Source organism: Prionailurus viverrinus, chromosome E1, assembly GCF_022837055.1.
Source record: "Prionailurus viverrinus isolate Anna chromosome E1, UM_Priviv_1.0, whole genome shotgun sequence".
Classification (NCBI taxonomy): domain Eukaryota; kingdom Metazoa; phylum Chordata; class Mammalia; order Carnivora; family Felidae; genus Prionailurus; species Prionailurus viverrinus.
This window is the reverse complement of record NC_062574.1, coordinates 9,848,064-9,873,976: the sequence shown is the minus strand read 5'-3', so window position 1 is coordinate 9,873,976 and position 25,913 is coordinate 9,848,064. Positions and strand designations below refer to the sequence as shown.

Genomic DNA, 25,913 nt, shown 5'->3' with positions numbered 1-25,913 from the left:
CTGACCGTGCTGGCTTCCCGCATCCCGGGATGGGGGGTTCCGGGGGAGAAAGAGGACTTCCGTGTCTCCCCCAGGCTCCAGCAGCTGTGGGGAGATGGCAGAAGGAGCCCCACCCTTGCTCAAGTCCTCTTTCTTATTGCACTTGAAGTGCTCAGAACTCACACCTAAAACCCAGCAAAGCCCACGGAAGCACACACGTCTACACTCCTTACAGGACTCCCTGTCCCAGGCCTTTTCAGCACATTTAAACAGCCACTAGGTAAAACAAGGCGTTAAGGAAATTAGCGGGCTTGAGAACCTGGCATTTCATTTCGTTTGGGATGAGCTTTGAGAATCCAGGGAAGAAAAACCCTGTTAGTACGGAGCATGGTCAGAGAGAAAGAGGCAGGTGGGTGACAGGTGTGAGGCTCCGAGAGGTGGACGTGGCCCGGGGCTATCGGGCCCAGGGGACCTGCCCGGGAGCTAAGCCATATAAAGTCAGATTCTGGTTTTCTAATCACTGTTTACCAAGTAGCTACTGGGGCTCCAGCCTATTCCAGAGGGGAAGGTTTTTCTTCAGGTAGCCTCATAATCCTTGGGGATTTGATGTTCTAACAAGGATGCTGTTGACCGTGAAGGGTTTTCTCCCCCTGACAAGCCCTTCACGTTGTGGGGAGAAGAGGGTATTAGCAGGAATAAGCCACGGACCAGCCATGTAGGTTTTTAAGATCTCGTTTTGTCTCGCTCTACCTGTTGTTAGTTGGGGTCATACATGATGATGATGATGATGATGGTGGTGATGGTGATGATTCCCCCTTGACCAAATAAATCTGGGAAGTGCTGGGGCATACACAGCTAATCGGGTGGGCTAATTTGAGAATAAAAGCTCTCTGAGCTTTTAATGTGCCACGGGGCAGGCAGAAATGAATTCCCCAGGGTTTTGAGCTCGAAAGGCTTTTTTTTTTTTCCATGCCATTCTGTGAATGGATTTGGGTGGCACCAGGCCATTGCCGGTCCCCAAATTAATTAAGACTTTCCGGAGTCTTGGATGGTTTCTTATCTGGCCTTCCTGCAAACCCGGAGGCGGATACCCATCTTCCCAAAGTATCATCCGTATTCTCTGACTTTGCACAGTTTGGAGACTAATGCTGCTTTTCCCCTACAGAACATCGATATCACCAATTTCAGCAGCAGCTGGAGTGATGGCTTGGCCTTCTGTGCTCTCCTCCATACCTACCTGCCTGCCCACATCCCGTATCAGGAGCTGAACAGTCAGGAGAAAGTAAGTCACCTGCCCACTCAGCCCTACTAATCCTCTAGAACATGCCAGGGGAAGAGTCCTGTCATACTGGCACATCCCGATGAGACCCCAAGAGGAAATTAGGCTATTGACACCAGGCTTAGCTAACTACTGAGTGTATGACGAGGCTGTAGGATCCCACCCTCAGTAAATACTTCTCAGTTTCCCTCACTAGCTAGAAAAAGGCCGTGAGGACCGGTTTACTGCGGCTGCTGAGAAGTCCCTGTCGCCCATTTTTTAAGAGAAGGCCCTGATGAAATTTCGAGACCCTGGCCAGCATTTTCAAAGTCTTTTCCAAGGAACCAGAAAGCACCAGCAAAAGGATGTCCCTCCTCAAATAAGCTTGGGAAACTGTATATTATGTCACATTCTCAGAGATTCACAGCTCTCATTAGCCCAGTGAAGACTTCAAGAAGTCCTTCATTAAAGACACCTGTGTGACTCCATTAAGCCCTGCGTATATGAGATCCACAGAATGGTCTTCCACATAATTACCTATAACAAGAGTTGGCAGACTTTCCTGTTAAGGGCCAAATGGTAGGCTTGGCGGGTCCACGGGTCTCTGTCACAGCTACTCATCTACCACTGGAGTGCCTGAGCGGCTGTAGACAAAATGCATGGGCATATGCTGTGTTCCAATAAAACTTTATTCACAAAAACGGGCTGCGGGCCAGATTTGGTCCATGGGCGGTAGCTTGCCAAATCCTAACCTAGAACGTCCCACAAAACCATATTCCACAGAGCGTACATTGGCAGATGCTCTTCCGGGCCCTGCACTCCTTCTCTCACCAAGCGTTTCTTGCCAAGCGTCACGCACGGTAGCAAAGACAACAGCGAACAGTGTGGACCTGTTCTTTGCCCGCTGAAGTAGAGAGACAGTCCACAAGTGAGTAAACCTACAGCACGTAATGCTATAGAGAAACCTCAGAAGCGCTACAGGGGAAGCCCCGTGCTGTGGGAGAGAACAGCTCAGCCAGGACTCAGCTTCCCTGGCTCCAGCCTCTAGCTGTGGCTGGGGCAGTAGCATCGTAAATAGAAAGATATAGAAATAGGGCTTAGATATAGAATCAGCTGGACTTAGTAACTGATTGGTTGTGGGGGAGGACAAGAGGAAAGAAAGATGGCCCCATGTGTCTAGCCTGACGGACCATTTTTGAGATGGGGATCAAATAGAAATGCTGGAAAGTTCTGTTTTGATTATCCCACACTTGGGCTTAAATAAAGCCCAAAGAATGGTCATGACACTGATGGTGGTAATAAGTGACTAGACCATGATTTTTTTTTAGAGTGTTAGAGTTCCCCAGAGAAGCAGAACTAATAGTGTGTGTGTGTGTGTGTGTGTGTGTGTGTGTGTGTGTACAAGAAAGTTGAATGCTACCGTTGGAATCTAAAGGCAGTTTCCTAGCAGAAATCCTTCTTTGTTGAAGGGAGAGAAGTCTTTTTCTAATAAGACCTTCAACTGATTGGGTGAGGCCCACCTACACTCTGGTGGGTAATTTGCTTTACCCAAAATCTGCCGATTTAAATGTTAACCTCATTTTTAAAATACTGTCACAGAAACATCTAGAATAATGGTTGACCAAATATCTGGTACCACGACCTAGCCAAGTTGATACGTAAAATTAAGCATCACAGAGTGTGTACAAATTTCAAGACATAAAATGTGTGCGTGGTGCTTTGTTTATAGTCTGTGAAGCAGGCCGGACAGGACTATTAAACATTTGGAAAGCAAAAAAAGTGTTCTGTTTTTAATCATGTCAAGTCAGAAATGTTCACGAAGTATGCAGTTTGCTACGTCAGGCAGGCAGTTGGATACCAAATGTGGAGTTTAGAGGGGAGATCAGAGCTGGAAAGAGTCAGGAGTCTTCCATGAGTAATAATTTTTTTTTTTTAACGTTTCACTTATTTTTGAGACAGAGAGAGACAGAGCATGAATGGGGGAAGGTCAGAGAGAGAGGGAGACACAGAACCTGAAGCAGGCTCCAGGCTCCGAGCCGTCAGCACAGAGCCCGACACAGGGCTTGAACTCACGGACCGCGAGATCATGACCTGAGCCGAAGTCGGCCGCTTAACCGACTGAGCCACCCAGGTGCCCCAAGAGTCTTCCATGAGTAGATAAGTGCTGCCTGATTGAACAGAAGTGATGGAAATGTTCTATATTTGTCCCGTCCAGTACAGTAGCCACCAGCCATATGGGCTGTTAATGGAATGTGGCTTTAAATGACTGGAAAACAGAATTTTTAATTTGAACTAGAATTTAAACAGCGTTGTGTCAAGCGTGACTGCTGCATGAAACAGGGCAGGTATAGATGGTGTTTTAAAGCCATGAGAGTAGCGATCACCTCAGTCCTAGGTCATGAGGGAGGTTTTGAGGAGAAACACACTCCTGTATATCTCTGCTCCTCCCAGTGTTTCACTTCTGACACTTCTGTAAACAGATGGGGGGGTTTCCTACACCAAGCAATCTGGCAGCACCAGCTGGATGTCCTAAAGTGTATCTCTGTTCTGACACTGTCCACCTGGAGGGAGCCATCGGGTCCCACAGGTTAAGGGCTCAGTCTCACCTCAGACCCCAGTCACAACTCGACTGTCGCCTGTGCTTCTGATTGACCAACTGTAACTCAGAGGTCCCTGTGACCCTTTCCTGAGGTTTAGTTAATTTGCTAGACTGGCTCACAGAACTTACTAGGCTACCAGTTTATTACAAAGGATATTGAAGGACACTAATGATCAGTCAGATGAGGAGACCCATAGGGTGGGGTCCAGAAGGGTCCCAAGCACAGGAGCTTCTATCCCCTTGGACTTTGGGGTGCACCACCCTCCCAGCACATAGATGGAGTCACCAATCCAAGGTGCTTTCTGAACACCGCCCTTTTAAGTTCTATGGAAGCTTCATGACACAGCCACAATGGATTAAATCACGGACCATCTGTGATTGAACTCTCAGTGTCCAGTCTGTCTCCTGTCCCTGAGGTTGGGGTCAGGGGAATGTGGGACTGACAGTTCCAACCGTTTGATCACATGGCTGGTTGCTAGGGCATCCTTGGGTGATCTGGGGGTTGGTGGAACATCACCTCTTTGACATAAACTCAGGTGTGGTTGAAAGGAGTTTGTTATGAATAACAAAAGACATCTATTTCAACATGACTGTCCTGAAGCCGTTTCTGGAACTGAGGACAAAAACCAAAAATTGTAACAAAAGATGCCCCTGTGGCTCTTCTGTAGGAAATTATAAGGGTTTTAGGAGCTCTGCCAGGAACCAGGGACAAAGACCAAATACATATTTCTTACTATAAATCCCAGTATCACAGAGGCGTAGAGAAAAGGCTAAGGAACAACCTTGAGGACTCCAATGCCTGTTGTCTAGGTCGAGAGTGACCCAAAAAGGGAACCAGGATAGAGCAACCAGAGAAGAGGACACAGGGCAGGGCAATGCGGGGTCCACGCCGCCTGTGATCGTGCCCCTCACATCCAGCCGTGACCTCGATGTCCGTTTTCTTCCCTCCCTCTTCACTTTCCAGTCTCTGCCTTTTCCATGTCATATTACGAAGATAATGGAGTAAAGAGCGAGCATAACACAATTCAGAATATTCAGAGGCCCTCCCTAAAACCACAGTTGATAGAAGGCTGAGCACTTAGGAATACACCACCTAAAACAGGAGTCTTCCTGTATATGCGAGATGTTCCTCTGCTGTCATGCAAAACACCTAGGCTCTTTGTCCTAAATTGCTACCCAGCTGTTGGAGAAAAATGAACCTAAAAGTGTGTGCCTTCACACCTTGAACCATGAGCATATGTTCCCTGTGGAACCGTATCGTCTCGCTGTGGGTGCCCCTGACTCCCACATAGCACCCAGCTGGCTGTCCAGTGACCTGCTGCAGATTTGCAGACAGCCAGAAGCCACTGTCTGTGTACTTCCTATTGTCCTTGTGGTAGAGGGGCTGGTATTTTCTCCATGTAGGGCTGAATTTCTCCCCCCTTAATCTAGGATAATGCAGTCAGGGAGCACCCAGGTCAGATCGCGGGAGACTGTGGGTCTGGGAGATTAATGATAGCCTGGGAAGTTCAGAAGTCGTGAGCTGTTGCCCCAATTCAGACGGAAGTGATGCAACCATGGAAGTCTGACATCAGTGCTAAGCAGGGAATTTCTGATAAAACTAACAAGGATGTCTTCCAAGCCATTGAGGAGACATGAGTTACACATTTTTTTCAGTGTGTCAGCCTATGAAACTTCCACGGAGGCTACGCAGATTCGGATGATAGAATTGACAGAATGGAGTGTTTTCATGCCAGTGTCTGAAACAAAATGTTAACGTGAGAGGGAAAACTCTGGACTTGGGGTGCTTTCTGCTGTCAGTTTCAGGTGAGATGCCCTGCCAACGGGGCCAACGGCAGAGGTCTCTAACCAGGGGCTTATCGTCCTGGGTCTGGAAGGTCTCTGGCCCGTGTGGGCAGAGCTAGGCCGAGTGAGGCCCTTCCTGGCTTCCGCCCCAGACACACTCTGCTGCTCCCCATAAGTGGCCATCTCGCAGTGGCGTAGCAGTGATGTGATGAGAGAGAATTAGATAACAGTGCTTGGTTGTAATAGTCTATGCAGGTAAGGGTGTGAGAAAGTGGACGCTTACACCCTGTTGCTGGAATTGAAAATTGGTGTATCATTTTTATTTTCTCATGCCATGTCGTGTCTTGTCGTGTCATGTCATTTCATAGGCTTCATGCCCAGCGTGGGGCTTGAACTCGTGACCCTGAGATGAAGAGTCGCATGATCTACCAACTAAGCCAGCCAGGCCCCCCTGGTGTCGTGTTTTAGAAAACAATTTGGCATTACATATTAAAAGGCATGACTTCTGGAATAATGGTAGCGGACAGGGCTTACAAACCCCCTTTCTCCTCAAAACTAACCAAGAAGACTTTAAAATAAGGATAAAGGCCTCATTAGCACAGAATAGGAAATGGCTGCCCCAAGTTTGGGCTCAATTAAAGGAAGCCAGGAGCCAGCTTTCAGCTCCCCACTCAGCAGAACAGAGAGTAGTGTTACGGAAACCAGCATTAGGTTTCTAGTCCCTGCCCATTAATCTCCCTTAATGTGGAGGAAGAGGGCTGGCGGCTTGGGCAAGCTGACCGCAGATCAACAGCTTTCCCAGGCCCTGACCACACACTGGTACAAGACATGTGTAGCCTTGTCTGAGTGTTTTTCTGTGACCTGGCACCTAGAGCAGAGAGTTTGCTTCAGCGTCAGGGCAGGAAGCAGATGTGCACCCAAGGACAGAGGGCAGAGGCCATGAGGAAATGGAAAAACAGATAAGAATATGTATAAAATCCAAATGTGGGGCGCCTGGGTGGCTCAGTCAGTTAAGCGTCTGCTTCTTGATTTCGGCTCAGGTCATGATGTCATGGTTCGTGAGATCGAGCCCCGTGTTAGGCCCTGAGCTGACAGCGAGGAGCCTGCTTGGGAGTCTCTCTCCTGCCCCTCCCCCACTCATGCTCACTAGCGTGCTGTCTCTCTCTCTCTCTCTCTTTCTCTCTCAATATAAATAGATAAACTTAAAAAAGAAAAAAAAAAGATTCTCTCTCTCCCTCTTGTACATGCATGCACTCTCTCAAAAAAAGTCACCAAAAAAGAAAACAAATATAAAATTTTTTATTTAAAAAAATTTTTTTTCAATTTATTTATTTTTGAAAGAGACAGAACATGAGCGGGGGAGGGGCAGAAAGAGAAGGAGACACAGAATGTGAAGCAGGCTCCAGGCTCTGAGCTGTGAGCACAGAGCCCAACATGGGGCTTGGACCCACAAACCGTGAAATCATGACCTGATCTGAAGTCGGACGCTTAACAGACTGAGCCACCTAGGTGCCCCAATATAAAAACTTTTTTAATCTAAAGGCATAAAGTCACAAAATTCTACTGGGGAACATAAAACATGAATACTCACAGAAACATTACACTCTCGATCATGTTTAACACATCAATTTAATTAAATTGTAACATAATCCTAATGATTCTCAAATGAATTATGGAGGGGAGGAGGCATGCTAAAGTGATTCTTAAGTCCATCCAGGCGAGGAAACAGCAGGGAGCAGCCAGAAAGCGTCTCAAAAAGAAGCTACAAATTGTGGAACAGTACCTTCGGAATTCTAGGGGAAAATGACATAGCACATTAATTAAACAACGGTTGATACGCAACAGAATATGTATGTCATGAATCGTGACAAAGTAAAAAATAACACAGATTGACCTTTGATAGTCAGAAATCATCAATAATGTCATTTTTAGTACCAATTACAACCTGTCAGTCTTTTTTTTTTTCTTAGATTGAAACTATTGTTTGAATATTTGACCTAAAATTTCGAGTGTTTTGTAATAGTAGATAATCTGTATGGGAGCGTCGTTTAGTGTTCTTTCCTAACAAAAGCTATTTGTTTTTATTTTTTAAAAGCTATCTATTTTTAGTTGGTAATACCAGTTTCTGTCTTTTTAACCTAGAAAAGAAATCTCTTGTTGGCATTTGAAGCAGCTGAAAGTGTGGGCATCAAACCCAGCCTGGTAAGTATCCTATTTTGTATCCTTGTGATATTTTGTTCTACCTGTAGGAGAAAGAACTTTATGCCATCTACACAATTTCTTACAGAATATTAAAATCCATTTGCTGAAGATTTGTTACTCACGATCCCTAACATGTAAATATCCAGTTGGTCTGACCACATATGATTTAGAGGGTTTTCAAAGATTTCGTTGTGGCTAAACTTCATTTCTGGAAGCACAGTGGACTGAATTATCATTAAAGCCCTCTTGAAATCCGATAAAATTTGATAAGATGTAATTTAAAAAAATATCAATACGTAGTTGAGGTCTAAAAAAAGAATGGGAAATCACCAGATGTCATAAATTCAAAGAGAAGTGAAAAACAGAACCATGAGGCATGAGCCGAGACTGTGACAACCCTCAGAAGTAGGCCTGGGGGTGTCGGTGGAGGGGTCACAGGAAACGGGTACCTAATGGATATAGGTTTTATTTAAATGCCAACACAGGAACAAGAAACAAGGCTCTGAGCTCCCATAAACGGGACATTAGTACTGAGACCCTTGCACAAAACCAAGGCTCACAAAGTAACATTCTTCTCAGTGAAGGGGAAAATAAAAAACCCTGCCTGACAGTCTAGGCAGGAAGCAGGAAGATATCAAGTTATTTTTTTTGTTTTCTTTTGTTTTGTTTTGTTTTGTTTTGTTTTGTTTTGTTTTTTGGTAGCCAGAAAAAGGGAAATCTACAAGAAAAGAAAACTGGGCCAAATGAGCTTTGGAGTCCAAATTTATAATATCTGTGCTACAAGATAGTTTATACTGCCTGAAGCAGGAAGCTCCTGGCTTAGTAGTATAATAGCCACTGAGAATACATTCACAATCCAAAATTACAAAACACTCAAGAAAGTGAACTAGCTGAGCTAGTCAGTAGACATAGCAAACAAGAGGATCATCTACCAGAGCTTGGGATAATAAAACAATAAGAAAGCGACTACAGAAGGCTATGTTTGCGAATATTAAAGAGATAAAAGAGGGGGGTGCCTGGGTGGCTCAGTCTGCCAGTTAAGTATCCAACTCTTAGTTTCAGCTCACGTCATGATCTCACAGTTTGCAAGTTCGAGCCCTGCATCAAGCTCCCAGCTGACAGTGCAGAGGCTACTTGGGACTCTCTTGGTGTCTCTCTCTTTCTCTCTCTCTCTCTCTCTCTGCCTCTCCCCAACTTACACATGCTGTCTCTCTCATTCTCTAAATAAATAAACTTAAAAATAAAGAGATAAAAAGAGAACAAAAATCACAAGGGGGCGTCTGGGTGGCTCAGTCAGTTAAGCGTCCAACTCATCCTTTCGGCTCAGGTCATGATCTAATGGTTCCTGAGATTGAGCCCCGCATAGGGCTTTGTGCTGAGAATGCAGAGTCTGCTTAGGGATTCTCTCTCTCCCTGTCTCTCTGCTCCTCCCCCACTTGTTCTCTCTCTCAAATAAATTTTTTTAAAACTCATAAGGAAGAAGCATAGTACTATAAAAAAAGATTTGGGGAAAGATTCAAGTGAAACTTGTAGAAGTAAAAATTAGGAGTTAAAAAAAAAAGAAAAAACCCGGTCGGGTTGAAAAACGGATTAGATACAGCAGAAGAGAGAACTACTGGACTGGAAAATAGAACTAAGGAGGTTATCCAGAACATAAAACAGACATTTAAAAAATGGAAAATATAATAGAGAGGTTTTATTAGTTAGTATGTATTCAAATTCAAGAAATGGAAAACCAAGTAACAGTTGCTTAAACCATAAAGATGTTAATTTTATTTTTTAATGAGAAGTCCAAAAGCAGTTTCAGGAGTGGTTCACTACTCAGTGTTGTAATCAAGGACCCCAGAGTGTGTTTTGTCTACACTCTACCATCTTTAATCTATTACCTCATTGTCCCCATGTCCTCTGTGGCTGAACATGGCTGTCAAGCTCCAGACATCACTCCTATATCTGCAGGGCAAGAAGGGGAGTGGGATGGACTAGAGCAAGTGCCTCCTGTCTTCCCCCCTTTGATAAGGAAATCAGAAGGCTTCCCAGAGTCCCTCCAGCTCGCTGGCAGTACTCTGTTCCATGGCCACCCCGGCTGCAAGGGAATTTGAGAAAGTAAATAGTGAATGTTCTCCATTCTCTTCAGCTGGAAATCTACAAGGGAGAGGGGGGTTGGTAACGGCCATTAGATTAACCAACTGATAGTGTCTGTCACTGACCTTAAGAGAATGGAAGATAAAAATCAGATAATTTCCAAGTCCCATGGCCAGTGGGAATTCCAGAAGAGGAAAGAAAGAGTGGGAGAGAAAATATTTGAAGCAATGGTGCCTGAAATTTTTCCAGAATGATGAAAGACCACAGATTCTTGGTCTCTAACAAGGTGAATCTCTCTAACAAGATGAATCTCTAACAAGATGAATAATACAAAAGACCCATCTAGACACATCATAACGGAAGGAGCTGCGTAAAAAGTAAAGCGAAGACAGGTAATCTATAAATAATTTCTACTAGCCAATAATAAAGAAGACACCTTAGGAGAGGTGCGTGGCAACTCGTGCATGGCTAATAAACACTTACAGAGGTGCTCAGTCTCATCAGTGATGGGGAAAACCCAAGTGGAAACAACAGAGACAGTTCTGCAACCAGCAGAGTATGAAGGGAGTCTGAGAAATGGAAAAGCGATCATAGAAATTTCAGTACTAGGAACAAAGTTAGGCCAATGCGTTTAAATCAGAACGGACAGTTTTCTAAACAAATATAAATGTATTTCTTCAAATACTAAATGTAACTATTTCTCCAAAACTCACTCAAAAAGAAGTAGAAGTTCAACCATGAAAGAAATTGAATTCATTGTTTAAAAAATGTAGTCGCGCACACACAAAAATGCCAGTGAGCCCAAGTTCTACAAAACTTTCTACAAGAAACAGATGTCCCTGTCCTATAAATTAAAGGCTAGAGAATTTAGAAAGGAGGGGACATACATGTCTGGCCAAGATGGAGGAACGGGAATCTGATTTATCTTCCCTTCTGAAACACTGGACAGCTAACAAGTAACAACAGATAATTAATGCGGGGAATCAAAGAAAAAATGCGAACTTGTTAGAAGATATCATACACAGAATGTTTTTCTCTGTAGTGTTCCAGCTAATAGTTGCTTCTTTTTTAATTTCACCTTTTTTTCCCTGTTTTTTTATCTGACATACTGCAGAAGTCAGTGAAAGCTAGGAAGTGAATGAGATCATCTTGTCAAACAGAGCCAATGGCTGCATTTTTACAGATGTCTGTGAGGAGATACAAGCATAAGAATTAATCTCAGAAGCATTTGGAGATGCTTGCGAGCCATTTAACTAGTTCGTGCCATCAACAAAACAGAAACTTCCTACATTATTAAACTTGCTCTTCGGTGTCTTGATGTGGATTGAAAAATAATCCTTAATTACACATGACACTTTTAAAATACATGCAGTCAGAATTGGCAGCAGTAAAAACCCCCGGGTCTTTGATAAAGGTCTCTTGTAAGATTAGTCAGTAAAAAGAAAGGAAGGAAGGAAGGAAGGAAGGAAGGAAGGAAGGAAGGAAGAAAAAGAGAGAAAGGAAGAAAAAAATGCATTCTTTCTCAGCCACTTTCTCAGCGTAGGGTAGAAATTTAGGCCACCACATGACAAGGGTGACCACTCCCCATGGAACGAATAGATAAGAGAGGATGTGTGGTATCATATTGCCATTACCTGAACGACAGCCAGAAGGTGTGTCCTCTGAGAACTGATGTGTTTGTATGCTGGTGAGGGGAGCACTCTCACGCTGAGTCATACAGTCTGTGACAGTGTTGCTTAACGAGTAAGCCACCCAGACAGTCACTACCCACGGAGGTTAGGAGGGGGTCATTACAACTCAGGCTTTGATGACGGTGTCTGAATGATTCTGTAGCCGTAAGCGAGCCTGCACCGTAGTATAAACGTTATAAAGGATACTCAAAGAGTTCATCTGAGTTTAATAGCGTGAAAAATTGCTTTTTCGCGTTTCCCACGTGCCAGGCATTTTCCATATGTTGACTCACTGAACCCTCTCAGAAGTCCTGTAACGACGACAGATGCTCCTTACAGGAAGGACAGTGGGGCGGGTGCTGTTCCGTAAAAGCTCACACAGGAGTGAATAGCGGAGGCAAGAGTCAAGGCAGGCCGGCCTTCTCCAGAGCCCACGTCTTAACCTGCCCCATGACCCTCCATCCAGGACAGCCGTGCCCACCTTTGGGTTCTTAGAGCAGCATTTACTCCTCGTACTATGTAGCACATGCTGTGTTATGTTGTGATGTGTCTGATTATAGAACTTCATCCCATCTCCCCAAGACCATGAGCTCCCAAGGGCAGGAAGCCCTGTCTTTTCAATTATTTTTATTGTGGTAAAATACGTATAACATGATCTAAGTGTCTTGTCACTTGGCCAATACCACACTGTCCTGATGAATACAGCTTTGTAGCAGCACCTGGGTGGCTCAGTCAGTTAAGCATCTGACAGCTCAGGTTAATGATCTTGCGGTTCATGAGTTCAAGCCCCACCTTGGGCTCTGTGCTGACAGCTCAGAGCTTGGAGCCTGCTTCAGATTCCGTCTCTGTCTCTCTTTGCCTCTCTCTCTCTGCACCTCTCCCACTCTCACTGTTTCTCTCTCTCTCTCAAAAATAAACATTAAAACAATTTTTTTAATTTTTTTAATTTATTGTCAAATTGACTTACAAAAATTTTTAATACAGCTTTATAAACTGTGAAGTTAAGGGGTGCCTGGGTGGCTCAGTCGGTTGAGCAGCCGACTTTGGCTCAGGTCATGATCTCACGGTCCGTGAGTTCGAGCCCCGCATTGGGCTCTGTGCTGACCGCTCAGAGCCTGGAGCCTGTTTCAGATTCTGTGTCTCCCTCTCTCTGACCCTCCCCCATTCATGCTCTGTCTCTGTCTGTCTCAAAAATAAATAAACGTTAAAAAAAAAAAAATTTAAACTGTGAAGTTAAATCTTCAAACATTATTCTTCTTTTTAGAATTTATTTGGTTGTCCTAGTTCCTTTGCTTTACAGATTTTAGAATCAGTTTGTCAATATCTACCCCCCAAAAAGACTTTGCCAGGATTTTGATTGGGATTATGTTGTATCTATAGATCCATGAACATAGAATACTCTCCATTTATTTAGAGCTTCTTGATTTCTTTCATCAGTGTTTTGTAGTTTTCTGCATATAGTGTTTTATAAACAAGTTTTCTGCCTATAAATCCTTTTTAAAAATTTAGTGCCATTTAAATGGTTTGATTTGGTTTCACGTTTCAGTTGTCCATTGCTGGTATTTTGTAGGAAAGCTATTGACTGAGATCTTGCTAAACTTGCATATTAGTTCCAGTGGGTTTTTTGGTAGACTCTTTGGAGTTTTCTACATCAACTATCATTTCATCTGCAAATAAAGACAGATTTAGTCCTGCCTTTCCAGTCTGTATGCCTTTTGTTTCTTTTTCTTGCCTTATTGCATTAGCTAGAACTTCTGGTACAGTGTCCAGTAGAAAAAGTGAGAGAAGGCATCCTTGCCTTGTTCTTTCCTCCTGATCTTACCGGGAGAGTGTTCAGTTTCTCCATTTAGTATGATGTCAGTTTTCGGGTTTTGTGCATGTCCTTTATTAGGTAAAAGAAATGCCCTACTTTTCTAGTCTTTGGGGTGTTTTTATCATGAATAGTTGCTGAATTTTGTGTGCGGGCATACCTCATTTGTGCTTCCCTTTATTGAGCCTCACAGATACTGCATTTTTTGCAAATGGAAGGTTTGTGGCAACCCTCCGTCAAGCAAGTCTGTTGGCACCATTTTTCCAACAGCCTTTGCTCACTTCCTGTCTCTGTGTCACATTTTGGTAATTCTCAAAGTATTTCAAGCTTTTTCATTGTGCAAGGGTCAAACGTACCTTGTGGGTTTTTTCAGACATATGCTATGGCACACGGAATAGACTACAGTAGTGTAACTCTAACTTATCTGCACTGACAACTCAAAAAATTCATTTGACTTGTTTAAGCTATGTTTGCTTTATTGTGGTGGTCTCGAACCAAACCCACAAATATCTCCAAGGTTTATGTGTGAATGTTTTTTCTGCATCTGCTGATGTGATCATATGACTTTTCTTATTAAGTGTGGCAATAATAACAATGCTGACTTTTGGATGTTGAACCTCCCTTGCATTCCTGCTATGAACCCCACCTGATCATGATTCAGTTTGCTAATGTTTGTTAAGGACATCTGTGTTTGTGTTCATGTGAGAAAATCGATAGCTTTCTCGTTAAAGTCTTTGTCTGATTTGGTATTAGGGCAACGCTGGCTCCAGAGAACGAGTGAAGAAGTGTTCCCTCCTCTTCTATTTCCTGGAAGGGAATGTGTAGAACCGGCATTATTTCTTCCTTAAGTATCTGGCAGAATTAGCCAGTGAAACCATCCGAGCCTGGTGTTTTCCATTTTGAAAGGTTTTCAGCTACTGATTCAAATACATGTCACACGTCCTCAGATTTCTGTTCAGGCGGCTTACTCGCCCATCCCCAGAAATGTGCCATAATTATTTCTCCAGATGTGTTCAGCTGCAATGTTGACAATGTGCCAAAATATAGTAATGTTACTATTGTTAGGTTCAGGCATGTGAGATAGTCTGAGTAAAGCTGCGAGCGTCGGTCCGACTCCTGCGTCCTCTCTGAGACACAAGACCCACCCTCGCCGTCACAGGGAGGGAGGCTTGTCATCTCTCTTGGTTCATAGGTGTGGCTTCCTTTCTCAGAGCACCTCCCCTACCTCCTAAATGTCACACTCAATTTTTCTTTTTTTTTAACTTTTAGAGTTTATTTATTTTGAAAGAGAGAGAACACGAGTGGGACAGGAGCAGAGAGAGAGGGAGAGAGAGAGAATCCCAAGCAGGCTCTGCACTGTCAGCATGGAACCCAACACAGGGCTTGATCCCACGAACTGTGAGATCATATGACCTGAGCCGAAATCAAGAGTCGGACGCGTAACGGACTGAGCCATCCAGGCACCCCCAAGTCACACTCAATTCTTGATGGTTTATTTTCACTATTGCCATCTAAACAACCCTGCTATTGTGAGAAGCTTAGCTCTTCATGCATCGGTCTGTGTGCACAGTCCCGCCCACAGTAGTTTATATAGAAGGAGACTTTTAATCCTTGTATTCTGTGAAAATTATGTTTTTAAGTTGTTCTCAGTAGATCTGTCTATAATGTTCCACTCGCTGCCTTTTCACGCCTTTCCCATGACCAGAGAGAGGCTGATAATTTTTTTAGCATAACCAGGAAGTAGAAATGGTCAAGTATATTTAGGTGTTGTGGAAACAGGAAATAAATGGCTGGTGACAGGCCTCAGTTCTGTCACTGCTCAAGAACAGATGTGCCCAGTAAGTTCAACCTTGATTTTCCACGGCATCTCTACTCCTGGCTTTCCATCAGAGTCCTTGCCTACTCCCCTCTTGTGACCACAAAAGAATCCAAATTCAGTCCCGAAGTGAATTTTCTAATACCTTTAGTGGCATGTATTTCAGGAACATTTGGCCCAGCCATCCTGTCTGTCACTTTGTGGCCTCCTCTGCTCTTGCTGATAGCTTACTAAACAAGGGGACAAACAACAACGACAAAAACATTAAGTGGTCTGACACCTGATTCTGATAAGACGCTGGTTGCATTCTCAATTGGGTCAAGGCTTTTGTGGCCATCCCATTCATGGGAATTCATCTCAAGGCATGAATTCAACAACTCCGCCCACGGAGGTGCTTACGGCAAAGTCTGTAACGTGAAGAAGTGAGCGCACGCCCCATGGCGAGCATTAGATGCCATGTGGATTGTGGGGCAGCAGTTTCGTGGGCTGTGTGCACTCCCTCCCGTGACGGCCAGCGTCGCGACACAGCAGCCTGTGAGATTGTGCATGGAAAGCATGAAGTAAAAAAACTCAGAGCACACGATATGTCCACTCGATGGAAGCGTGGGAGAACATAGGGGTACCTGCAAATATAACTTAGGAAAGTGGAAATTGTTTTATGATAATGGAATTATGGGTGACTTTCTCTTTGCAAAGCTTTTTTTTTTTTTAATTTTTTTTTTTTAACGTTTATTTATTTCTGAGACAGAGAGAGACAGAGCACGAACAGGTAGGGGCAGAGAGAGAGAGAGACACACACACACACAGATTCCAAAGCAGGCTCCAGGCTCCAAGCTGTCTGCACAGAGCCTGACGCAGGGCTCAAACTCAGACTGTGAGATCATGACCTGAGCCAAAGTCGGCCGCCTAACCGACTGAGCCACCCGGGCACCCCAAGAAAGTTTTTTTTTTAATTTAAGTTCATTTATTTATTTTGAGAGTGAGAACAAGCAGGGGAGAGGCAGAGAGAGAGAGGGAGAGAGAGAATCCCAAGCAGGCTGTGTGCTGTCAGCACAGAGCCGGATGCGGGGCTCGAACTCACAAAACTGTGAGATCACGACCTGAGCCAAGAGTCAGATGCTTAACCAACTGATCCACCCAAGCGCCCCTGCAAAGTTTTCTTTAAAATGCTGTCATGCTCTTAAGATGAAAAGGGGGAGGAAGTCCTGTCTAATGTTTTTTAAAAGGGACAGTATCTCCTGATTAGGAATAAAACGCTTTTCTTTTAACTTGCCCACGCCTCCTGTCCATGCAGGTGGGGGGGTCTCCAGGCAGCACCAGCCCGGACCAGGCTCTGAGCCCCTTTGTGGGAAGGCGGTCTGTGGTGTCCCCCCGTGACCTCCTCCTCTTTCCCGCAGGAGCTCAGTGAGATGCTGTACACGGACCGGCCCGACTGGCAAAGCGTGATGCAGTACGTGGCCCAGATCTACAAGTACTTTGAGACGTAAACCCGGAAGGGCCCTCGAGCAGCCGCCCACGGCCCGCAGCCTGTCCTGGGGGCACCTGGTCACTTTGCACAGGCCCTGCTCCGTCCACCACCCTCAACGCTCGATCCGGGGGGGCCCACACACAAATAAGAACGGAGCTGGGTTCCAGGGCACACCTACTTTTAATCTAGATGCATTTGGCGCGTAAGTTGGAAAGTCTTGCTCTCCCACGGGCCTCCCTCCTTCTAGACCTAAGGGTCCACGCCCAGGCTCACTCCATGAGAACCCAGTAGGACATCTCCGGTCACACGCCACGACCTCACCCGTGGGCTGCGGAGCCTCACGACAAACAGCCATCTTTTCACTAAAACTCCTTCCTTTGGCCTTTAAAAAAACTTTGCCCCTGCCACCACCCACGGCCTCCGAAACCCACACGCTCATCAAAACACAAAAAGGACAAACACTCGGCTCTGGAGCAGCTTGGAAAAACGCTCCAGCCCTGCCTTTTGGGGGCCGTAACGCTTCCGTTCCAGACAACAGTTTGAACACCTAGAACCGGACTGAGCAGTTTACATCTCGCTGTCACTTACTGGAGTCTTTGGGGGGAAGACAAGACGCGCCAGCACACAAAGCAGCCCGTGGGCGCTTTGCTGCGGTGGCCCATGGGGTGGCTCGCGGAGAGAAGCGTGTGTCCGTCCGTGTGCTGGGACGCGGTCACGCTCCGAAGCCCCGGGCCAGGCAGTCCCCCGCGTGCTGGAAGGGACCCATCAGCACCTGCCCGCCTGCTGTGTCTGCCCCGCGAGTCCACACGCCCGTGCACCCCCGCACACGTTTGCCCCAGGTGCCGAACCTAACAGGAAGCCCCCTGCGTGCGAAGCGGCCTGCGCCCACCCGGGTCTTCGTGTGTTTGCGCCAACAGGCTGAAGAGGTGCCGGGCGGACGGCAGGCGAAAACAGTATTTGAACTCTAGACTCGGTCTTCGGTATCTCCTCGGGCCCTTCACATCTGCATGGCAACAGCAAGCCCTGAGCAGTGGGCAGGGATGGCTCCATTTAGAAGTGAACCGTCTACCGTCCTGCCGTCACCCCTAGTGGCTGCAGAGGGCACTCCCCCCTCCCCACCCCCCCCCCCCCCAGATCTTGCAGGGAGACCCGCTGAGGACCGACCTGGCAGCTCCCTGGAGGTCGGTGGGGCCCGCAAATGTGCATCATGTAGCACCTGAAGGCGTGGCTCACAGGGTAGTCAGGTGACCTCGGTGCCTGCCACCTGCTGATGCAAGTGTTTCCTCCCCACCGTCCCCAAGGGCCGTCCCTGTGTCAGTCCCTGGGACCTCCCAGTGTCACTCTGCAGTAAATCTCTGCAGGGGGTCCGCCCCTCACTCTCAGGCTGCCACACCTGCCTGCTTACCCGTCTTCCTCTGTGGCCCTAGATCAGGATCTCCTGCGGAACGTGTTCAAAACGCACCCTCCTGGCCTGCCCCAGCCGTCGAACCAGGGATGTCTTCTGTATGTTTCCAGAGTTCCCCTGACAGCCACGGAGAGGAGAGAAGGCCTTTCCTCTTGCTCCTCAGGGCAGGGCGGTGAGTGGCATCTGAGGTCTCTCCGGAGCAGTTTGGGGAGGATGACGTTGTCAGTGGCTCTTTTGTTTTCAAATGGAAGTGGAGGCACAGCCTGAGCAAATTTGCTTTACTCCTTCCTGAGGAGCGTATCCAAATGGAAGGGATTCCCTGTGTGGCTCCACGCATCTGTCTTTTGTTGACATAACAGGCATTTCCATGACCTCCAAGCCTCTGCCTTGCTCACCCTTGCAGTGGGGAAAGGTTAGTGTCCCGAGTATCGGGGTGAGCTCTCGGTTGTCGTGTTTGATCTGGGATTACTTCGGGGTTTTGTGTGGGAGAGGCCAAAGAGGTCTAGGGATACCTGGAGGTGGTGTTTAGCATTACTGGGCCCTGTTTTTAGTGATTACAGTAAATGAGTCCGATGATTCAGCTCTGGGCGAAGCAAGGTCTATGCAGGGGTGACGTTGCCGTTTCTTCTCCAACACTGGAACCTGCTCCCTTTAGCAGAAAAAGAAAGAAAGAAATGTCCTATGAAAGAAAGGCCACGTGCCATTTATTTTTATAACTCAAAGAAGCTCCTTGACTACCATTTTCTTTGCCAGTGGGCACGCTTCCAGAAGGGGAAGCCTGGTGGTGGCTGGGGGGCAGGTCTGGCCCCACAGGGTCCTTCGAGGGGGACCGGGCCTTCCAGCACTCGCAGAGCCTCAGACCGGGGCAAGCTGTCCCCGCCCCAGTGCTGGGCCACCGGATGGGGATTTTAGACCCATTTTTAATTGCCCCAGTAGAGTGGAGGAGTTCTTCAAAGACTTAAAGCCGAGTCCACGGGTTCGTTCACTGGGAGATCTTTCGTGGACGTGAACTAGCTGCCTGATGGTGGTGCCCCCGCCCCTGCTCCCCGGGGCGAGCATATTCTGAGGAACCAGGCGAACGCCCACTTCCCTTCCCACCCTAGTCCCTTCTCACTTCAGAAATGACGTTAGTCTTGGGTTTTCGTTCTTCATTCAGCCGTTGTGTTGTAGCTTTGGTTGAGAGTTTCCCGAAGCGGTGAGCCGTGGGGCGGTGACGAACGTTCATCTGCGGTGTTCTCTTCCCCCGCGGAAACCGATGTTCCCTGAATCTCTCGGGGGAGGGCAGGCACTTCACCGGCCCGCGGAAGCCCGTGGAAGCCCGCGGAAGGAGAGGACTCGGCCCCCGTACACAAACCCATATGCCAAATCCAGCCGCGGCTCCTCCTGGCCCAAAGCTCGAGTGCCATTTTGAGGTGAACCACCAGTGACACGCAGTAAAGAACAGGACACAGCTACCTTTTTAAGAAGTACTTTTAAGTATCCCGTTTGCCCGAGTGCCCTGGGTGTGTCACTCCTCCGACCCAGGCTAGACTGCGGCTAAGTCTACGCCATCCTCGGCCGATCACTAATTTTAACTACATTAGTTGAATACAGTGGATACATCTGTGGCCTCGTTTCTAGAAAGAGCACACCCAGCACTGTCGGGACGTGACGTGCCAACGTAGACGTATTAACTATTAACATTTGGAAGTGTATGATGTACGACTGTGTCACATTTCTAATAAATATATTTTGTTTCTGTCCGATGGTGAATTTTTCCCGGTGACGTTGATGGTTGGCACTTTGTCGGAATGCCAAGCCTCGGTTCAGGCTGGCGGCTTCGTGTCCCTATTCCGTGTTGGGCCGTGGTCGCCCCTCCCCCCTCCGCCCCAACTGAGCTGCTCTCTCTGGCGTTACTGGAAGTTGCCAGAAAGGACTGGGGTCCTGATGGCTCTTCCGCCTCCCTCCATTCACGGCAAGAGGGCTGCGACCACAGTCTCCTGTGAAAGTCACCCCCCTGGGGCCACGCAGATGAGCACAGCACAGGCACCCGCACAGGCCGCCCCCACTCAGCACACGGGTCCTGGAGACCACACGCGGCAGTTGTACCAAGGTTGAGCAGGCAGAGCCCGTATGAACTCTAACAGACCCGAGTCGTCTGTGTGTCCAGACCCCGGCGCACTGTGTGTGCCGAGGCATCAGGTGACACGTGGCTCTTCGGGCATCATCGGAGGCCACCGTTCCCTGGTGTCTTAGACGACCAGCCCCTCCCACAGGAGAGGAAAAGGGAGGCTGTCCGCCCTCGAGAATCTTTTCTTCTCCCTCCCCTTCCAAGGAAGTTCCACTGTCACTGGCCTTTGTCTCCTGAGGGACTCTCCCGTCTTGTCAGAATCGCACAGTCTCTGATGAGGGCTTACCACGCACCGAGCCACGAAGGCAGGCATGGCTCATTCTCCTCCGTGGGCTGTCAGGCGATGGGAGAAGAGGCCAGGTGATTATGCACAGCCACCAGCGGCCACTCAGTCTGCACACACACACACACACACACACACACACAGGCATCAGACAGATGACCAGCACCTCAACACTTGCAAATCGATCCCTCCCAAAGTTTGGTGAGCCTGGCCCCTCTGTGAATGAAGCACATGCCCCAACGTTCGTGTCCTGAGTATTGACGTAGCCCATATGCATTGAGTCAGGGTAACAGGCAGGAGGCTCCACGGGGACTCTGTTGTCGCACAGTCGGTGGCCCTGGTTTTCCGCGGCCACAGAGGACCCAGAACCACAGGCCGTGGGTCCCACTGGTGCACAGCCGGCCCCCTTCTCTGCTCCAGATGTTTTTTATAATTTTTTAATATTTTTTGAGAGACAGAAAGAGAGCAAGCAGGGGAGGGGCAGAGAGAGAGAGGGAGACACAGAATCTGAAGCAGGCTCCAGGCTCTGAGCTGTCGGCACAGAGCCTGACGAGGGGCTGGAACTCACAGACCTCGAGATTATGACCTGAGTTGAAGTTGCTGCTCAACCCGCCGAGCCACCCAGGCACCCCAGGATACGTCAGTTTTGATTAATTGGTGGAAACATCCAGCTACCAGGAAGGAGCTCTTTGTTTCAGTTCGGAATTCCTCTTTGAACCCAGGGGACAGACGCCTCGGCACCTAGCTGGGTTTCCGTGCTGCAGCTGGTCTCACAAATGGCCACTTCTAGCATTTTCCAACTTGGTGGTAAAAAAAAAAAATCCCAGAACTACATATGGGAGGACCCTGGGGAGAAACTTGAAACCTGAGGGTCAGAAGATCGTCGGTTTTCCTTCTTGGCTGGCATTAGGCCCGTTCTCGTGAATAAGAGGACACACGTTTCCAAGCAGAATCTAGCCTCCCCGATTCTTTAAATGAATGCAATCTAACTTAACCCACCTGCCCTACCAAAACCTCAGTGAGATTTTTCTAGATTGTAAAAAAAATAAGCCGTTGGGGCGCCTGGGTGGCGCAGTCGGTTAAGCGTCCGACTTCAGCCAGGTCACGATCTCGCGGTCCGTGAGTTCGAGCCCCGCGTCAGGCTCTGGGCTGATGGCTCGGAGCCTGGAGCCTGTTTCCGATTCTGTGTCTCCCTCTCTCTCTGCCCTTCCCCCGTTCATGCTCTGTCTCTCTCTGTCCCAAAAATAAATAAACGTTGAAAAATTAAAAAAAAAAAAAAAAAAAGCCGTAAAAAGATCTGGCCTGGACATCTGAGAGGGTTGGCCAAAGAGCCCCATCACTCCTCCCACTTGTCCATCTGGGTTACTATTTATACCGTTCCTTATACCACGCCCTTACCCTTGTATCAGAAGCATGAAGCAAAACAGAAAATGGAACATGGGAAAAGTTAGCCTCAGCTTTCCTATATTGCTGCCCATGACATCACCAGGCATGGCCACCTTGTGAAAAGTCTTGTCCTAGAAGACGCCTTGCCAGAGAAGGTACCTTTCCTGAGAGGACAAGTCAAGGTCAGGGCCAGGGCAGAGTCTCAGACCTCCTTGGGCTGGGCGGACCTCACTGGGCTCTTCCAGTGGCCAGGAACGGACCCAGGCAGGCCACCCCAGACGGGGGTATCCTCATGGCCAAGGCAGATGATCCACACTCCGTCCCGAAGAGGCATTTCAAACTCGCATTTAACTCCCGCAAAGTCGACCACGGGGAAATAAGGGTATGGGAGGCACCTGGCTGGCTCGGTTGGTTACATGCCCAACTTTGGCTCAGGTCGTGATCTCACAATTCGTGGGTGCAAGCCACGCGTAGGGCTCTGTGCTGACAGCATGGAGCCTGCTTCAGATTCTCTGTCTCCCTCTTTCTCTGCCCCTCTCCCATTTGCTCTCTTTTTCTCTCTCAAAAATAAACATTTAAAAAGAAAAATAAGGCTTTAAAAAAAAAAAGCGTGACTCTCGCCACCTGCCATTCCAGCCGATGCTCGTGTGCCCCAGAGCAAGTATGAGGCGTGGGACAGGTGCTGTTCCCTTCTACTGTCTTGGTTCCTGTGAGCGACTCATTGTGCGAGTGTCTCAGGACCGAATGCCACTTCAGTGTGTGAAGCTGTCTTTGTTTGTTTGGGCTACACTGCGGCCCCTAACCGCAAGCCAACTGTTTCGGTGGATCTCATTCCCTCCCGGGAGGAAAACTTGACGGTGTTGGGCCCATTTGAGAGAGAATTTGTAGATGTCCAAGTGGGTAGCTTCTTTTTTTGTTTTTTTTTAAGTTTATTTATTTTGAGAGAGTAAGGGAGGGAGGGGCAGAGAGAAAGAAGGAGACAGAATCCCAAGCAGGCTCCACGCTGTCAGCGCAGAGCCCGACATGGGGCTCGATGTCACGAACCATGAAATCATGACCTGAGCCGAAATCAAGAGTCAGACGCTCAACCGACTGAGCCACCCGGGTGCCCCCACGATGGTATCTTCTTACGGAGCTTTTCAAGGGTAACTTTGACAAAAAAAGATTTCCAACTTCTTTTTTTTTTTTTTTTAAAGTTTTTATTTATTTTTTTTAAGTCACGTCTACACCCAACACGGGGCTCGACCTCACGACCCCAAGATCAAGAGTCACACGCTCTCCTGACTGAGCCAGCCAGGTGCCCTGAGACTTCCAGCTTCCATGCTGACACCTTCCAGATCCTGACACCTTAAAGAGAGTCGCCTCTGAAATTCAAGTCTGTGAGGGCCCAGGGAAGCACTTACTTTGTGCCCCCTCCCAAGGCTGGGGTCCTAACGTGCCTCTGCCAGACTATTGTATTAGTCTCCCGTTGTTGCTGTAACAAGGCACCACAAACTTAGTGGCTTCACCCAGCACGAATCCATTATCTTACAGTTCAGGTCAGAGTTCGACACTAGTCTCACGGGGTTTAAATCAAGGTGTCGACGGGGCTGCATTCCTTTCTGGAGGTTTTAGGGGAGAATCCATTTCCTTGCCTTTGTCTGCTTCTCAAGGTCAGCCACACGTCTTGGCTTGTGGCCCCTTTCCTTCGTCTTCAAAGCCAGCAACATAGATGGTCTCTGACCATTCCTCTGCCCCCAGGGCTCCCCTCTGGTACTCTGCAGCTGGGAAGGGCGCTCTGACATAAGGACCCACGCAATTAGATTGGGCCAGTCCGGGTAATCAGGCTCTTCTCTTCGTCCCTGGTTCCCAACCCTCGGTCCCCATCTGCACGGCGCTTTCTGCTGGGCCAGGTAACGTATGCATGGGCTCCAGGGACTGGGGTGCGAACATCTTGGGGGGGGGGGGCATTTTTCTACACACCTCAGTCCTCTTTGGTGGCTTCCCATTAACAACCAGTGAGATCTGTCTGTATTTCTTAGTTTTAATTGCCAAGCTTGAAGAATCGGATTGACCTACCATTGGGCCTCCTCATCCTGCCTTTTGGTCACTGGTTTTCACACACACAGGGTCACTAACCTGCCAGTATTAGCTGCCTTTGTGGCAAGTGCCTGTCCTTGACGACTCGTCAGGGCAGGCGTCATGTGGGACCCGGGCGTCCTGTGGGACCCACTTAAGAATGAGCCGAGCCTCTTGCGGACTAGAGCAGTCTCCCTGCAAATGCAGTGGTGAGCGGGACAGCTGAGTGCTGGCATGTTCCATGGGGTGCGAATCAGGCTTCTCCTGCACAATCCCAGATTCACAGGTGATAGAGCCTTGCCCTCCTGTAGCCGGGAGCCCAGCACCAAGGAGGTGCTGGTTCGGAGGGCTTGGGACACCATTGCATGAGGTACGTACAAGGCCATCTTGCCAAAGAGGAGACTGAGACACAGAAGGTTAAATAATTCGCCTGAGACAACTCAGCTTGGAGAAGGCAAAGCAAGAATTTGAACCCCAGCAGCCTGGCACCAAAGCCTACACGTCCAGCTCTCCGTTGCTATGTCACCATCTGGCACCTGCCACGGGGAAGGAAGAGCATACTGGGGAGCGTGGGTCTTCAGAGTGATGCCATTTAGTGCACCTGCCATGATTTATTACTTGAAAAGCAACGAGATATTTCCTGTCCCGTGAAGCTTAGCAATTAGTTCCTGCATCGAGACCTCAGATGCATCTTAGCCAAGAGGGAGTTTGTGCGTATATTTTTTTGATGGCACGCCAACCAGAGACCACGACCTTTATGTTCGGAACGTCCACATTCGAGGACAGGTCAAAAGCCTTGCCCGGAACCCACCTCCAACCCTCTCGGGCTCTATCCCATTGGCCAAAATGGTGTCTCGTGCCCCCGCCCGTCCGGCCACCGGCAAAAGGGAATGGAGCCATCTTCCCTGACTTCTTAGGAATGGAGGAGGTCACCCTCCCTGACCCAGGGCACCCCCACACCTGAACGAAAGTGGGAGCTCCGTCAGCCTGGGAATAGCGGGGGTCACCGAGTGGGTGCCACAACCTGCCGAAGCGATTGCACGGATTTTCCTCAGGAAGACATTGCCGGTGGGGACAGTGGTACCTTTCGGCAGCTCCAGACCCCCAAGGGATGCGTCCTCAGGGCTCCCTCAGAACAGCTTACCTGGAAGCAGGCCGGTGTGAGTAACAGCCAAGGCCACCAGGCACGGGCTGCACTTCTTCCCTCACAACCACCCGGGACGTGGGGGTCACGTGCAGAGGGGCCCGGTGGGGCAGGAACATTGACCCCAGGTCTGCTCTCAGCCCCTGCGCCACCACCCCGACCCCCCCACCCCACCCCCAGCGCTGCTGGCCGGGGCAAGCCGAAGGTCACAGACGGTGGAGACGAGCAAGATGCCTTGTAAGGGGTGGCCGGGGGCCAGGCATGAAATGGCCCCTCCTGACAAGGGATCCCCTTGCTGGGTGACAACTTGGGGGGGGGGGGCGCACTGGGCCCTGGGGCAGCCTGCCTCGTCCGGCCCCCACCGGCTCTCCATTTCGAGAACGACCTTCCCCAGAGGCTGGTGCTGACAGGGGCAGGCCCTTATTTGGGGATTACTTTGCTCTTTTCCACAGGAATTGGAAAGAAGGCAGCACTTGGGGGTGTGGGTGGGCTTTGGAGGCCGTCCAGCGTCTGTCTGTCCCAGAGCTCCTGCCCAGAATTCTTTCTGCCCGAGTCTTGGCGACTGACCGCTTGTCCCTGAGTCCAGGAAAGGATGAGGGAGGTCTGTGTGTGCGGATGTGGAGTGAGCGACCACCACGGCCTCTGTACCCTCCACTCCTGGGCAGGGGGGCTCCCGGCACCCCCATCACACAGGCCAAGGGGCGGCCCTCAGCCCCAGCGCAACTCTGTCATCACCATGTCTCCCATGCCACCCCCCATCCCCTCAAGGGACCCCAGGGCCTGCTCTCTCCTGGCTTTCCTCCTCCTTAGTCTCCTGTATAGGCCACCTTTCTTCAAAATTTCAAGAAAAAAATTTGG

At 48.5% G+C, this 25,913-nt stretch overlaps 1 protein-coding gene across 5 annotated transcripts in view; it reads left to right on the top strand.

Annotated features, from left to right (window-relative positions):
* Window positions 1–19,814, top strand: part of SPECC1 (sperm antigen with calponin homology and coiled-coil domains 1) — a 286,669-nt gene extending 266,855 nt beyond the window's left edge. For all 5 annotated transcript variants that reach the window (XM_047834069.1, XM_047834070.1, XM_047834068.1 and 2 more), the window contains 3 exons: window positions 1,145–1,261; window positions 7,764–7,823; window positions 16,599–19,814. In XM_047834069.1, coding sequence (XP_047690025.1) covers window positions 1,145–1,261; window positions 7,764–7,823; window positions 16,599–16,688 — 267 coding nt within the window. In that variant the 3' untranslated portion in view covers window positions 16,689–19,814. The remainder of the gene's footprint in view (window positions 1–1,144; window positions 1,262–7,763; window positions 7,824–16,598) is intronic.
* The last annotated feature ends 6,099 nt before the right edge of the window (window positions 19,815–25,913 follow it).